The sequence below is a fragment of the Dicentrarchus labrax genome, unplaced genomic scaffold (genome assembly GCF_905237075.1).
Source record: "Dicentrarchus labrax unplaced genomic scaffold, dlabrax2021, whole genome shotgun sequence".
Classification (NCBI taxonomy): domain Eukaryota; kingdom Metazoa; phylum Chordata; class Actinopteri; family Moronidae; genus Dicentrarchus; species Dicentrarchus labrax.
The window spans coordinates 10,737,464-10,752,664 of NW_026136705.1; the positions used below are offsets into that span (position 1 = coordinate 10,737,464).

At 40.2% G+C, this 15,201-nt stretch overlaps 1 protein-coding gene across 2 annotated transcripts; it reads right to left on the reverse strand.

The window, feature by feature from the left end:
• Window positions 1-3,037: 3,037 nt before the first annotated feature.
• LOC127363610 (scavenger receptor cysteine-rich domain-containing group B protein) lies at window positions 3,038-14,908 on the reverse strand. 2 transcript variants are annotated; one of them, XM_051400322.1, is made up of 12 exons: window positions 14,664-14,908; window positions 12,209-12,348; window positions 10,789-10,821; window positions 9,162-9,200; window positions 8,315-8,617; window positions 8,121-8,189; window positions 5,961-6,275; window positions 5,542-5,610; window positions 5,160-5,228; window positions 4,680-4,994; window positions 3,827-3,913; window positions 3,038-3,746 (listed from the first exon to the last, which is right to left on the reverse strand). In XM_051400322.1, the coding sequence occupies exons 2-12, from the start codon at window positions 12,342-12,344 to the stop codon at window positions 3,430-3,432; spliced, it is 1,752 nt and encodes a 583-aa protein (XP_051256282.1). In that variant the 5' UTR covers window positions 12,345-12,348; window positions 14,664-14,908; the 3' UTR covers window positions 3,038-3,429. The 2 variants fall into 2 exon arrangements, with proteins under 2 accessions (XP_051256282.1, XP_051256280.1); XM_051400320.1 differs by lacking the exon at window positions 14,664-14,908 and having other exon boundaries at window positions 12,209-12,392.
• Window positions 14,909-15,201: the final 293 nt, after the last annotated feature.

The window sequence follows — 15,201 nt, forward strand, 5'->3', positions numbered from 1 at the left end:
GGATAAAGTATGGCACAAGATAATGCTCTCACGCTATATCTTGCTCCTAGATACTGTTATTTGTTGTTTGCAGAATACATACAGTCTGTACATGGAAGGCCTGTACAGTAGTGACCACAAAGGCTCAATGTATAATATCTGTAACAGGTAATATTTCATTAAGAATACATGTTTTACTTATTATTTTATAATAATGATCGAGGAAACCAATTTCCTGTCCTAAGATCTGATTGGTTGAGTCACCTTCCAACCCTGTAGCTGATAAAGAAAAGACACACCTATGACCATAAAACAGTTCATGTCTTATGTTTGACATTACTGCAGCATTGTTGCTTGACAGTGGAGAAGCACAGCAGTAAGCCTATTATAGTTTAAACATTGAGAATTTATCAGCAGTTCCATTTTGTATCATTTAATAAGGAGGTCTTAGTGCTGTATTTTTAATATTAATGTGAAATAATGTTTTTAAATATATGAACAGAATGTGGTTTGTTCTTATACAATTATAAATTGTTTGTGAAACCACCTTTGTTACCATGGATATGTCATTTGCTAATATTTCTGAAGTGATTGTATTCGTTGTACGTACTGTATGAAGGATACTCATAATGCTGATATGCTGAGTCATTTTATCATGAGTCATAGAACACGCCCTCAGGCCATTATGTTTCCCTGTCTGTGTAGACACTGGATGTTTCTGAAATTGATCAATCAGTTCCAACTTTGCTCTTCAGCCTGCAGACTATGGAGAGCCATTAAAGCTCCTTTTTTATTATCTTTGATTGACTAATTATAATGCTAATTTAAGATGCTGAATTATTCTCTAAGTACAATTCGACTAATAAGATTAAGGTTTTGCCATCAGAGTGTATGAATCCTCCAATTGCAGATATCTGCAGGTTTGACTGTCTGTGAAAGCCAAATATTTAAGTGATACTTAACTGATCTCACAACTCAGATCTATACTGTGTCTCCAACTTAATTCTGATTGTAAAATATCCTTAAGAAATCAAAGTTAACATTTTTCACAAAATCTATCAAAATATTTATACATTTCTTTATAAAGTATATCTTGAACTGAAGATATGACTGGTCAAACTTAAAATCAAGAAATGGTGGATTTATTCTTTAGTCTATTTAAAATAACTATAAATAAGTAATTCAAAAGGTATTTAATGTGCTCTAAGATCATCCAGACTGTTGTTGTTATGAGTGTCAGGAGATAAAAAGTGCTACATTTTCAGCAGTTTCATGGGCAGTTGTCAGTCGAACCTATACTTTCTTTACAACTAACTCCTTGATATTTACTTAATTCTGATTCTTTAGATTTTTCCTCTTGACACAGCACAATATAACAATAATTACTTTGCTATTTCCCAGAATACATATAATCAGCACAATCAAAGTAGTCTGACATCCTGAATTGGGTTGGAGCCAGAGTGGACAATTAAATCTTTAAACGTTATTGGCATTACAGCGATGCCTCCTAACTTTCAATTCTTTTGTATTATTGACATTTTTCTCTGATCTGAGACCAAAGGTGATTTTTTATTTTATTCTTCAACACATTAACGGTAGAGGAGAACGGGGTTGGTTGTCACATTCATTAGATCTCACTCCCAAGAGGGCGCTGTTAAAAAATGTTGATATTGAAATTTCTGATATTCAGAATTGGGGTCAGAGGTCACCTACAGGACATGTGATATTGAGGTGAGGACATTAAGACATAAAGGTAAAAAATGCACGTATTGGAAGGATCTTTCCTGTTTATGTTCTCTCAGTGCAAGGGATGTTGCATTTCAGTGAAATTAATCGTTTTAAATTCATTTTCAAGATTGCCTCCATTTTATATTTTTCCCTAGTAAAATATAATTGGAACAACCAACCCCATAGTGTGTGACTACCAACCTTGCAATGGGGACGGTTCTCATAAGTGCACAAGACGCATTTGACAGTCCATATCGTTTGAACAGAATAAGCTTAAGGAGAATAAGGTCACTACATTCCCATCTGACCGTTTATGCTTCCATTACTCATTGAAAGGGAATCTAACAAGTGTGACGACCAAACTCATTCTCCCCTACTGTTCATATGTTTTACGGACCATTTAGAGTTTAAAGTGAGATGTAACTTTTGAGAGGAGGGGGGCCTTTTCATGCCTTTATTTGATAGAGACAGCTGAAGATCGACAGGAAAGCAGGGTCGAGAGAGAGAGGATGACACGCAGCAAAGGGCCGCATTTTGGATTCAAACCTGGGCCGCTGCAGCAGCTCCGTATATGGGTCGCCAGCTCTACCGACTGAGCTACTCGGGAGCCCTATTACACTACATTTTAACATTAACTACAATTATCACTCTTTGGCACATTTGGCCACTGTACTACTTTTCCTAGTAGGCTGTCAGTGACCTATTGTCCAATACGGATACAGTCAGTTAGTGTCATGTTATTCATGCTCATTGGCAATTATCTATACATTTCAACTAAATGATGTTATCAGTGTTATCGTTTCACTTTGTTACGTGGACTGAATAAGCTCACATCATGTATTAGCTCAATAATTAGCGTGTTGCTATTAGCTACGAATGGTAAAGGACTAATGGAGGGAAACGCTAGCTCAAAAAGTAAAAGGTGTAAATCCTGCTGTAACTAACTCGAAGGCTAATACTATAGTAGCAAGTGAGTCATCATATTTGCACGTGTCTTTACGAAGACTAAAACGTTAAAGCGATGCACATATTTAGGACAATGAGAAATGCAGATGCTGATGTTTTTACACCAAAAATATATTACGTACCGAAAAATAAGAACATTTATTTTGTCACATGTAAATGATTTTTAGTTACATTTATTTATATGATGGTATACAGAACAGAAGTAACACATTTATTTGTAGAGATTACCGTATATTCACAAGATATAACACATTATTTATGGGTGTTTCTGTTTTTTTTTGCTTTCTTGTGGTTTGTAGTATATCATTTCTTCCCATTTTTATTTTGGTGTTATCATACATATTTGCAAATTTTGGAGCTGAACTTCACAAAAATGTGTCCTTTTATCCACATAATTAACAACTGATGGATTTCTTCCAGTACACCTTACTTAATCATCAAAGAATCACATGTACAGTAAATATTTTATCATTCAGGGGCAAAAAAAGAGACAGACAGTTAAAATCTTTGTTTTTCTTTGTTTATCAAATAAAAAACAGTGTACATTGTATTTTATATCATATATTTATTTATAAAGTGCTTAATAGGCATAGATAGTTTATAGTATGTAATCATATATTGTCATATTAGTTATTTTGTATGTTGTTGGTGGTGGAGTATTCCATCAGCAATGTGAAAGCTGTTATTTACATAATGTATACAAGTCCCAGCCCACTTCCTACCCATGGTGGAGATGGGAGTGTGGTTCAGCTGAAATCACGACAGTGAGCAGGTGACACTAGCATCTTCAGAGTGGTCACAGTTGTGCACATTCCAGGATATATGGGAGCACTCCTTCAGGGAGGCCTCCGCACCGCTGCACTTGAGATTGTCCAGCAGGATTGTTCCCTTGCCGGGCCCGAAGAAAGCTTCCCCCCGAGCCGCCGTGGCCTCTCCACAGCCCAGTTGACGACACACAACCTGGGCGTCAGGGAGGTCCCAAGCATCATCGCACACCGTGCCCCATTCAGAATTCGAGTACATCTCCACCCGACCCTCACATTGGTGCTGGCCACCCACCAGTCTTACCATTCCTACAAAAATGAGTCACATAAATACCGAGTGTAGAGGAAATTGGTTAATTTTATGCTGGTTGAAGATATAGTTACCCTACCTTCGGGGGGTGGTGCAGTGGTGGTGGTGGCAGGTATCCTTTCTGTTACTCTAAAGTCACGTCCATTTGCAATGTAGTATTCAAAAGCTAGGGGAAGCAGAGGAAAGCAAAAAAAGAGTTATCTTGAGCATATTCAGGAAACATCAGGTCACAAAGTATAACTCTTATAATTCTTATAAAATTATTCTAATAATAATAATATATAATAATTCTTATATGATTACCCTAGTTATCAATATAGGAAGGCTCTGGATCCTTTAGGACCACAATACAGAGACACACATTGCAGCAACATTTTTTTGGCAATTTCAACGACAACAGTTAAAATGTGTTTTTGTAATGATTGTGATGCTTATAGATTATAAATTATTTCCCCTTTGCCAATTAAAATTATCCACTGAAGGCAGAATTACTTAAGACAACTGATTTAAAAGTGCTGCCTTTATATAACAAAATGTATAATCATGTTTTTCAATCAACCAAGGATGTGCTATCTAAGTAAAGGGGAGTCTGTATGAGCCCTTGATTTAGCCTCAAAGAAGTGAAATTTGGCCTGCAGGCATGCAGTGACGCTGATGTGCCTTGACTCATCCACTGTATTTTTTATGCTCTCTGGGCTGTCTCCTCCTCAGAGTACTACAGTCATACACTGCAACTGGATATCTCAGCAGGGCGGGCTCAGATGACAGGATGAAAAGGAAGTATGAGCTTTCAGTGGAATTGATGACCTAAGATAGAGGTTTGTGATACAGACATCCTCTGTGTGCAGTAGCTACCATATCTGTGCATGTCATAAATGTATCCCCTAATGAAGCCTGCTTTCAGCCCCACATGATGTCAAGCGAGGTCTTACGTGCACAGATAACTCCAGCATCCTCATGATGGCCACAGTTGTGCTGACCCCAGCCCAGGTGGAAGCACTGGGACAGCTCCAGTTCAAAGCCGCTACATTCCACATTGTCCAGGAGGATCGGGCCGTTACCGTAGCCGAAGAAGGCCTGGGCCTTGGCTGCGATAGCCGGGCCACAGCCAAGCTGCCTACACACCACGTTGGCGTTGGTCATGTCCCAGTCATCATCACACACCGTGCCCCAAACATTTTTGTATAGGACCTCTACACGGCCCTGGCAGCTACTGTTACCATTCATCACACGAATGGCTGGTTTGGCTGCACAGGAATAAACAGGTACAACATTGCAAGAGGTGACTTATCTGATAAAATCTATATGGCTGATAATTACAGAAAAAGGCTATATAATATCCCCTGGTCATTCCAATATTTAAACATAATGTATTTGTGTTTACAAAGCAGGAATCAGTTTAATATTGTTACCTTTTGTCTGTGCAGTTGTGGTAACAGTTGTTGTACTTAGTGCCTTGGTGACTGGAGCTTTAGCGGTTGCTGGAGGGAAGATGTGATACATGACAAGATTACTTGATGGCACAATACACCAGACCCTCTTTATAATGATCATGGTGAGGTAAGGCTGTTGCACACTTTTACCACCATGTTTCGTGGCACTGTGGTGTAACACATTTAAAGACAATGGGGGAGAAATGGCTCTCCCTGTTGGTCATTTGGCAAAAGTGCACATTTCATTTTTACTGTGGAAAAAATCCAGAAAACCCAAAGGGACGTGCTGATCCAAAGGAGTAATAGTCAGTGTGTGCTTGCTTGCTTACAGATGAACATCTACTGTGTACAGTTTGTATACCTTCAGTGTTATATGTTGCCCAGAGCCCTCTCTGGTTTTGTGTTACCGGAGGAGGTACAGTAGTGGATCCTAAGTGGGTAGAAATGAAAATAAATACATTTATATGTTCAGTACAACTTCTGCTATTACTATTTGTACTAATACTGCTAATGTTTGTCACTAACACAGATACCTATACTGTACTACTGCTATTATAAACTCTTTTCATCCTCCTTATTCAATATCACCATGAGAATCAGTAAATTACTTTAAGATTTTAGCTTATCTTATCTTTACCTCAACATTACTAGCTGACTTATTCCATTGCCACTAGTATTTCCTATTGCTACATAAACAGCCACTATTATTACCACAACTACTTATAACTGCTTACATAATTTTTTTGTTTTTACATTGACTTATGACTGAGAGCAGCCTACCAGTGCAGGTGACCCCAGCGTCCTCATGGTGGCCACAGTTGTGTTTGCCCCAGCCTAGGCTTTTGCATTTAGTCAGGTCCGGTTCAGTGCCTTGGCAGTTGACGTTGTCCAGGAGAACCAGGCCGGTTCCGTAGCCAAAGTAGGAGTTGGTGTGTGCATAGACGGCACTACCGCAGCCTATCTGTTGGCACACCACCCGGGCATTGTTGAGGACCCAATCATCGTCACACACTGTCCCCCACTTTCCGTGGTAGTAGATCTCTACCCGGCCCTGGCAGGTGTTCTGTCCATTCATCAGACGGACAGTGCCATCTCCTAAACCAAGAGGGAGAGTGGAGGATTTAAAGGGACATATGTATTTCTCTACAACATATTTTTAGAATCTGTATTAATGCTTAATTTAATATGTGCTGATTTAGGGGTGTCAGAGGAAACTGTAACTTCTTGGATTTATGCAAATGAGACAGAGGGAATGAGACATTGATACAGAGAGAGGAGAAGGGTGTGGGCCTATACAATACATACTGTGGCTCCAAAAAAAAAAAAAAAAAAACTGAAGCAGGAAAGAGAGTTAAGGTGAACATCTGATATTGTGCTAACCACTGATGTTGTCATCTTATGCCTCAGCCCAGACAAAAACACACCTTTAGAGGAGACAATAGACATTCTCATGTGTCCAGGATTTTAAAATGCTCTCCACCTGAAAGCAAGACATGAATCTGGATGGCTTCACTGAAGGCCACTGGAGAATTAGCTAGATACGTCACTTGTTAACTAAATTTGATTCAGCTCTCGTCTTTCAGGAACCTCATGGGAATTAAGGCAAAAAAAAAAAAAAAAAAAACAGGGCGGCCACAACAAAGGCAAACCCAGCAAATAATAATGAGTGGCCTGGAATTCAAGAGAGAGGCCTTTGAGGTGCATTGTACTGTTTCCTTTAAGATGTCCAACAGATACTTTCCCCTGAACTGAAAGGCTTTTGATGCTGTGTGAAATTTGGTGACAGTTTTGCAAGGCTGAAATAAAATACCCCTTTGATTCAATATATGGTTTATTTTACATTTATTTTAATTTATTTTTTTAATAAACTGTGCATGTCAATTTCAGTGTGATGCATGATTCCCGCATTTTGGACCCACAAAACAAGCCATCATTCATTATTTTATGAAACCTGCCCTTGCGTTTTGTAGAAACATCTGGCATGCCACCTGTCTGCTAGATTTGTGTGTGTGTGTGTGTGTGTGTTGTTGATTTTGATCCTACAGCATAAGCCATCTTATCGAACACAGAGAAAAGCCGGCCTGAAGTCTAAGTCCTTTGAATACACAACATATTTTCAAAGTATCTTCTACAGTCAAGGAAGCTTCACTAGCATTTTGTAAAATTGCACTGGAAAGAATAACCGTCTGATCTACTTTATAAGCAGAGAGACAATGCAGCATCTGTCCATGGCCTGATTCCATTTCTGGTGGTTTCATCAGTTGTGTTCACTGAAGATGAATGCCACATACAGGTGGGGTTTGTGTTTTTCAAAGTGAATATTTGATGTACTTTCAAATGCTATAACAGATTTATTTGGTCATTCTGGGGTAGTGGAAACAAGCTGAGCTTTTAAACTGATATGGCCAATATTTTAATTAGTCCAGCATTCTCTCTACTTTTAGTTTGGTTTGGTTTCCAGCTAGTCACTAACTGTGTGCCTGATGTTTGGTGCTGAGCAGGTAGCGTACAGTGGGTTTTTAGAGCTTCTTTACTGAAAACTGCTGCCGTTGCTGCCAAAGACAATGCCAAATACAGTAAAATTGTGGGCAGTAAAATCAAAACAAGCTAAAAGACACTATAAAGCTCCAGAGAGCTGAGGAAATCTTCAGTTTCGGGTGAAATTGCATCACTACTGTACAAGCAACCCTTTTGACATACAAGTAGTTATGTGATCCATTGTTATGTAAAAATACTGAATAGTGCATCTTTTAAGTTTATACAGGAAAAAAGTGTCAGTGGTCAAAGTCAAACATGCCAAATAATAATAAAAAAAATTACATTTTAAATAATTGAATATGCCTTTATTCTTTTAAAAAGAAAAAAAGACAAACTCATCCCTCTGATGTTTCAGGTTGGCAGAAGACCAGTCTCATTTAGATAAAAGCAGGGAGCACTTACGTAAACCGGAGTTCTCCAGGGGCGGTGTGGTGCGGTCCTCAAAACCTTTTGCCCCCACCACTGCTGGTTCTAGCAGAACAATTTAAAGTAAGCAGGAATTTTAGTCATTTAGTCCTCTTTTCTTTGCAGGGTTATACATGAAGAGATGATGCACCACCACCTCAGCCAACATAAATGTTGTATAAAGGCTTTACCTCTGCAGGTAACACCCACATCCTCATAGTGGTAACAGTTGTGGATGCCCCAGCCCAGACTACGACACTGGCTGAGGTCTGTTTCACTTCCTCTGCAGTCCACATTATCCAGCAGGATGGGCCCTGTGCCTTGTCCAAACTTAGAACTGCTGCCCACCGCCACAGCCACTCCGCAGCCCAGCTGCCGACACACCACGTTGGCATCCACCATGTCCCAGTCGTCGTCACACACTGTGCCCCATGATTCATTGTAGCGCACCTCCACTCTGCCCTCACACCTGTTATGACCATTCACCAGTTGAACTTTGGAGATAAAGCAGATATCTGTCAAGGTCTCATTTTGCTGTCAGCTTTCAATCACAACTACATTCTCGTCTTTGACTGAGATGAGGTTATTCTGGTTATGATCGTGATACTTAATGAAAAATCTGAGGCTGATCAAATCTCTTCCTGAGGGACATTTCAACAACATGTTTCCATTTGAAAAACAAAACAAAAAACAGATAAGAGGACAGACTAGCATGGCCTTAATGTAATGACAGTTAATAGCAAGAAAAAAAATACTTCTGAACACAATAAGCCACATGACTCCTTGGAAGTGAGTGAGGTGGATGCAGGAGGGTGGGAGGTTACAGAGCAAATAAGTGGGGATTAGGGAAATGAGAGCTGGGAAAGTGACCTTGTTTAAAAAGCCCCAGGCACTGATCTACCTTCTTTCTGTTACACTGACACACAGCCAGCCACTGATAGGCTTTCATGGTGTGGTCGGGATGCAGACATGTTCCTGACTATGTCTGGGAAGATGCGGCGGTGGAAGTAGCTGTATAGTTGTACAGCTCATGCTTACCTTGGTACTGCATCGTCGCAGGGGTTTGTAAGCCATTGGCTGAAACAGCAGGGAGGAGGGGATATAGGAAAGAGGGAGAGAGAGAGAGAGAGAGAGAGAGAAAGAGAGAGAGAGTGTGGTCAAATTATTTGTTGAAAGGAGGCTCTTGGCCTTCCATATTTGCTGTACTCTATATCTACTATATCTATTTTCCTGTAACACTATACACAGAGTGAAACCACAACAGGAGGCCTGTTCAGACCAGGTACTGCACCAGCTAAGGTCCAGCGTGTAGGATTCAGTGGTATCTGGCAGTGAGATTGTGGACAACCAGCTGAAACCCACTGACTCAACCAAGTGCAAATGGCAAATTATGGTGGCCGCAAAACTCGTGAAAGGCCCTATCTAGAGCCAGTGTTTGGTTTGTCCATTCTGGGATACTGTAGAAACATGGTTGTTCAACATGGCAGACTCTGTACAAGAGGACCCCCTCCCTCTGTAGATACAAATGTCTAATTTTAAAGTACCAAAAACAGGAAAAGGATTCATATTTTCAGGTGATTATACACTAAGAAAAGTATAGCTATGAATATTATATTATATTTCTGCCAATAGATCCTCCTAAATGTTACACACTGGACCTTTAAATTAGGGTTTTTAGACATGCTAGCAGGATGGAACGGGAGGGAAAGTCAACAACTATTGGATGGATTGCCGTTTCATTTTGTACAGACATTCATGGTCCTCAGAGGAGGAATCCAACTAAATTTGGGGATCCACAGACCTTTCACCTAGCAACACCATGCGTTTGTATCAGATTCATCAGTAACTATTGGATGGTACAATACAATTAGGTTCCCACATTCATGTTCCAAAATACTTTGTGTTGTCTGCAAATTGGACTATTTTAGCATGCTAACACACGAAACTAAGATGATGAACACAGTAAACATTATAGATGCTAAACATCATTATGTTAGCATTGTCATTGTGAGCATGTTAGCATGTTGGCATTAGCATTTACCTCAAAGCCTCGGCCTCGTAGACTCTTATTTTGAAAATGAAGGACAAAGATAAACTCTTATGCGTGATGAGTGCGTATACAACACCTAATCATTTTTTTCCCTCAATCATAACACTTTTATTAAGGCTTGTCTTTGATGTTGAGCCAAATGAATCAAATAAAACAGTCAATAGATATTTCTGATGCAAAACATAGAGCGTCCATGTACATTGGAGCTGTCACCTGAGAGTACATTTCTGAGATGTGTTTTGACACAACACATACTTTCCCAAAAGCCACATTAAAAGAGGTTTCTGGACTTGTATAAAGGACACTATAGTGCCTGAAGACTAATATCTTAGGTTTCAACAACTCACAAAGACACCAGAGGGATTTTTTTTAACCATCACACCCAATGTAGGCCAATTCACACTCATCTCATTTGTCTATAGCATTGAAACATACACTATATATATATATAAAACTACCTATTATAGCTTCAGGGGCTGGTAATACATCTGTTTACAATGTCACATGTAGGTTACGTCCTGGTTTATGATATGGGAAGGCATAGCTCTTATTCTAAAGGTTTATGTTTCGGGAGGATCCGAAAAGTAAAAGGCGATTAAATTAAATATTACTTACTGGATACAGCCCGTCTGTTTATTTTCAAGTCACCTGCAATTTGAATACAAAAAAATGTTAGCAAGGCACACAATTGGACATCTGTTGGCTCTATCAAGAGACAAATCCAATAAGCTGGTGTCAGCACATTTGAATAAATTGTTCTCTATATATTTGTTGATCCATAATGTCCAGTGAGTGGAATTGATCCTGGCTCCCTTCAGAATAACTGCAGGGCTTTTAGCCAGCTATCACTGGTAAACACAGGGCAGACAGTAACTGTGGACACAAAAGCACTAATCTACAGGGAGTTCATACGCAGGTACACCCGGTTCTTGAGCATTATTAACGGCCCAAACATGTAATGATGCACAATAAATCATCTCACATGTCACATTCTGCTTCAGTTTACAGTAGCACTAACCTTTTCCCTTGGAATCAAGTTTTCAAACATGTAGCAGAATTCATTCCTACAAAATTGCTACAAAGTTAATTCAGTCTGAGTGGTCAGTAAAATATTGATGGTCCTTATTTAACAACTACAGATTGAAAGAGCCATCCTATTTAAGAGTTTAAAAAGCAAGGACACAGGAGTTTGGTGTGTTACAGTGGTAGATCATAGCTTTAGATACTGTTTGGGAGTCAGTTTCAGTCTTCATACACTCAACCTCTGGTCCTGAGCCAGAGTATGAAATGTTATCCCTTAAGGAAATGATACACTTATAATAACCTGTTCTATCCAATACTTGCCATGAAGAACTTGAAACAAGTGCATCAAACTTTTAGAGACTATTTCTTTTCCATATATATTTCACATTGTTCTCTTTAACAATGACAATGAACCAGAGAATTACCTGTCTTTTAGCCTAGCCTTTTTTAATAAATGTGAGCCGTGCAGTTGAAAATACACATGATGAGCAAGTACCACTGTCTGTATCTGTTCAACCAGCTAATTTATCTGTATTCATAGCCAGACTGGGAGTGGGAGTGGGTTTAATCGACATGGTGGACAAGTGGTAAAGTTGTTGAGTTAAGCCTGAAATTGATATGGGGTGATAAGAAGTTGCTATATTTATTAGAAAACTAAAGAGTAAGAGAACAACTGTTTTATAAAAGTATTTATGTACAGATTTGGACACATTTTACTGTACTCAGACTCATAAAAAGTACATTGTAAATTATACATTGTAAAAAGTAAAAAGTATTGCAGCCTGTGGTTACTCTAATATCTGCTATCTCTTTACTTGATCACTGTATGAAATATTTCTCAAAAATGGACCCAAATACAGAAAAATACATAAAAAATCCTTCCCCTTCCTAATCATATGTAGTATTCTGTATGGCAGGCGGCTTGGAGGGAGAGGCCTTGACCAGTTGACCTGTAGACTTTGGATAAATCCAACATGGTATCACGGCCCCAGCCCCCCACTCACAAACTCACCAAGTCGCAGCAACACACTGAAGGCCACCAAGACGAGGGTTCCCAGCAGAGACACCAGGACCCAGACGGTTGGGTTCCAGCACCTACACTCGCTCTCCACCACACGCTGGCCTCGCATGGCTGCCTGACTGACCATCCGCCTGCAACACACACATTCACACACCATCAGTCTTTCTCACCAGGCTTCCCAAAGTCCTGAGCTGTATGTGGACACACTTCTAAATGTAGTAGACTACAGTGTTGTAGACACTTTTCTACTACTACAAAACAATCACTATTTTTTGTCCTGGTTCAGAGTAGCCTAATTATAGTATTGGATTGTTTTCTCTGATTGAGCCTGCGGCTGTTGTTGTTGTGCTGTAGTAGGTATTGATGGTAGTCTGAGGTCAGGCTTGGGAAATGTGTAGCCCAAAAAGAAATCGTTTTCGAGATCATGTGATGCACATCGCTCTCCGTGGGCATTAGAGAGCTGTAAGGAAGTTCTTACAGCAAACACTTCTTCAAGGAAGCCAGGAACAGATTATTAACATAGTCACCTCAGTTTCCAAGACATGGGCGCATGTGCCACCGAAAAGTGCTGCTGCTGCCAATAGAACTGGGGACAGGGAGTCGAGTTACGTTGCAGTTTTGTAAGCACAAAATGGCCGCCATGCACCAACCTGGCAGCAGGTAACGAAGGCCGCACTGATAGTTAGAGCTGAGGAGGTTTATTTTCCAAGCTTCCCCGCATCGTCAACAGCTGGGGAAGGCTTTTGTTACAGACAGAGGAATGGCATGGTCTTTGGATTATCAAGGGGATTTTCCTTCAGATATAGAATATTGGGATTCACTGACAATCACTCAATAATCAGAGTTAGATAGTGCTGTGGTCAGACACCGAATACCCTACATTCTTCTCAAGGGAGAAACTGGGATGAATGACATTTATCTGATTCAAATACAAGAAGTAAAATATGCCATAGAGTGAGGATGTAATTGAAATAGTTGATTTTCACATACACTGGACCAAAAGGAAAAGCAATACAGTATACGATAATATTGCCATTGGGAAGCTGTAATGACTGAATTCCAAATTTCGCATATTCTTTTTGAGCAAATACAGCTGAAATTAATTGAATCGTGTTATTAGAAACATGTTATCATTAGGAGACCACAGTGTGCGGCTTGGCCTTGGGTTGTTTGTCTCTTCGCTGATGCAGAATTCCCCCTGACCTTACACAGGAATGTGTATTAGGGGATGATGAGGGGAGAATTTGATATTGGCCCCTCGAGATAGTGGACATTCCGAACCCAGGGGGCACAAAAAGACATTTCTGCTTTCTGTGGTCCCCATCGTCAGGCATAAACGCTGCTTCCTGCAATCTGTCACTAGAACCCTCCAAAACGCTTAGGCACCTGATGACACTGCAGGGGCGCCTCTCGTCTCCTTGGAGAGCAGGATGCAGGGGGAGAAGGGGGGATGTTAAAATCTTGAGCCACTGTACTGTATACATACAGTTATCTTCAGCTCGTGGAGGCACATTTAACACACAACCTTTGTGTGGCCATTAGGGACAAGAAAAGCAGCCACAGAAACAACTCTGGACAGTTGCTGTCTTCATCCAGGTCCAGTCTGTTTTCACTGGACTGTTGCACTGTCTCAAAAGGTGCAGCGCAGAAGGCCCACAGAGAGCTCATTGTGCAACCAATTGGGAGGTGGGCATTTTAACACCAGCACAGCAAGCCCAGCACTCGAGAACCACGGCTGTCTCATTTGCAGACTGTACCAACAAACCACTCGAAACTCCGGGACAAATGGCTCAGTTATGAGGGATGAAAAATAATCTAGTCCCCAATGTTATGTTTTTCAATACTCCATTCATACTAGGATGTAGCGCAGATCCGCTGGGGAATAATGTTGCCTTTTGTGTCGGCTCTGCTTCCCCTCCCTTCTCGCTTCCCTGTGCTGAGAAATAGCTGAAAGATCTCGGCCCCACAAAAATACCCCTTAATGTCTGAGATAAACCAGAGAATAATACTGTCAGTCTCTTTAACTGAGAGAATTGTATGCCATTCAAACAGAGAATCAATGCGTTTGTCAGCACGTATGTCTCACCATAGCCTTTTATGAGCTATATCCTCTTTTCTGCAAAGGTATCTTTTTGAGCATTCAAAAATGTCCTTGTTCAGAAATATAAGGTAATAATTCATATAATCTGAACATGTTTTACATTGTATTATCTCATTTGAATATATGCCTTGCAACAACACTGTACAGGATGAACATCTTAATTAACCTCTGTCCCATCTGTCCCTGCACATTATAAGGAATATGCAGTTATCACAAAACAAACTTAAATGACAGCCACAATTTAAAGACACTGATATGTCACAGAACCAGTTTCATGTTGAAAATGATCATGATAATCAAATAAAGCAAACAAACAACTTAGTATTTCATTTTAAAAATACATACCTGTTGTGAAAGGATTTATCTTCACCCACAATAAAAAACAGAAGAAAAATAGAAAAGGGTTCGTCCCCCAAAAAAGTACTGAAAAAATGTCCTTGGAGCTCAAATAGCGGGCAGCTTAATTCCACAAGACACACAGAAAACACAGAAAGTGTGTGTAGAAGTGGAGGCAGGAGTATCCAGCACTACTTGGTTAAGGTCTTTCATCTCCTTAACCCTGCTTGACTATAAGTACCTGGCTTCAGTGACAGAGATTACGTAAAACAATAAATACCAGAGCATTGTATCTTAATATCCTAACGCCCTGCACCTGTCTATGCTTAAAAGAAGCAGGAGGGGCAAAAAAAAATGAAAGACAAAGACAGTGAAAACTAACCCTTCACTGGTACCCCTGCATCTCCAGTTTCAGGTAGCGCTCACAGAAGGTGCGGTCCTGCTCATCTCTGCACACACTCGCAGAGGGAGACAAGGCTGTGGCTCAGGTCCTGTGTCAGTGTCTGTGTGTGTGTGTGTGTGTGTGTGTGTGTGTGTGTGTGTGTGT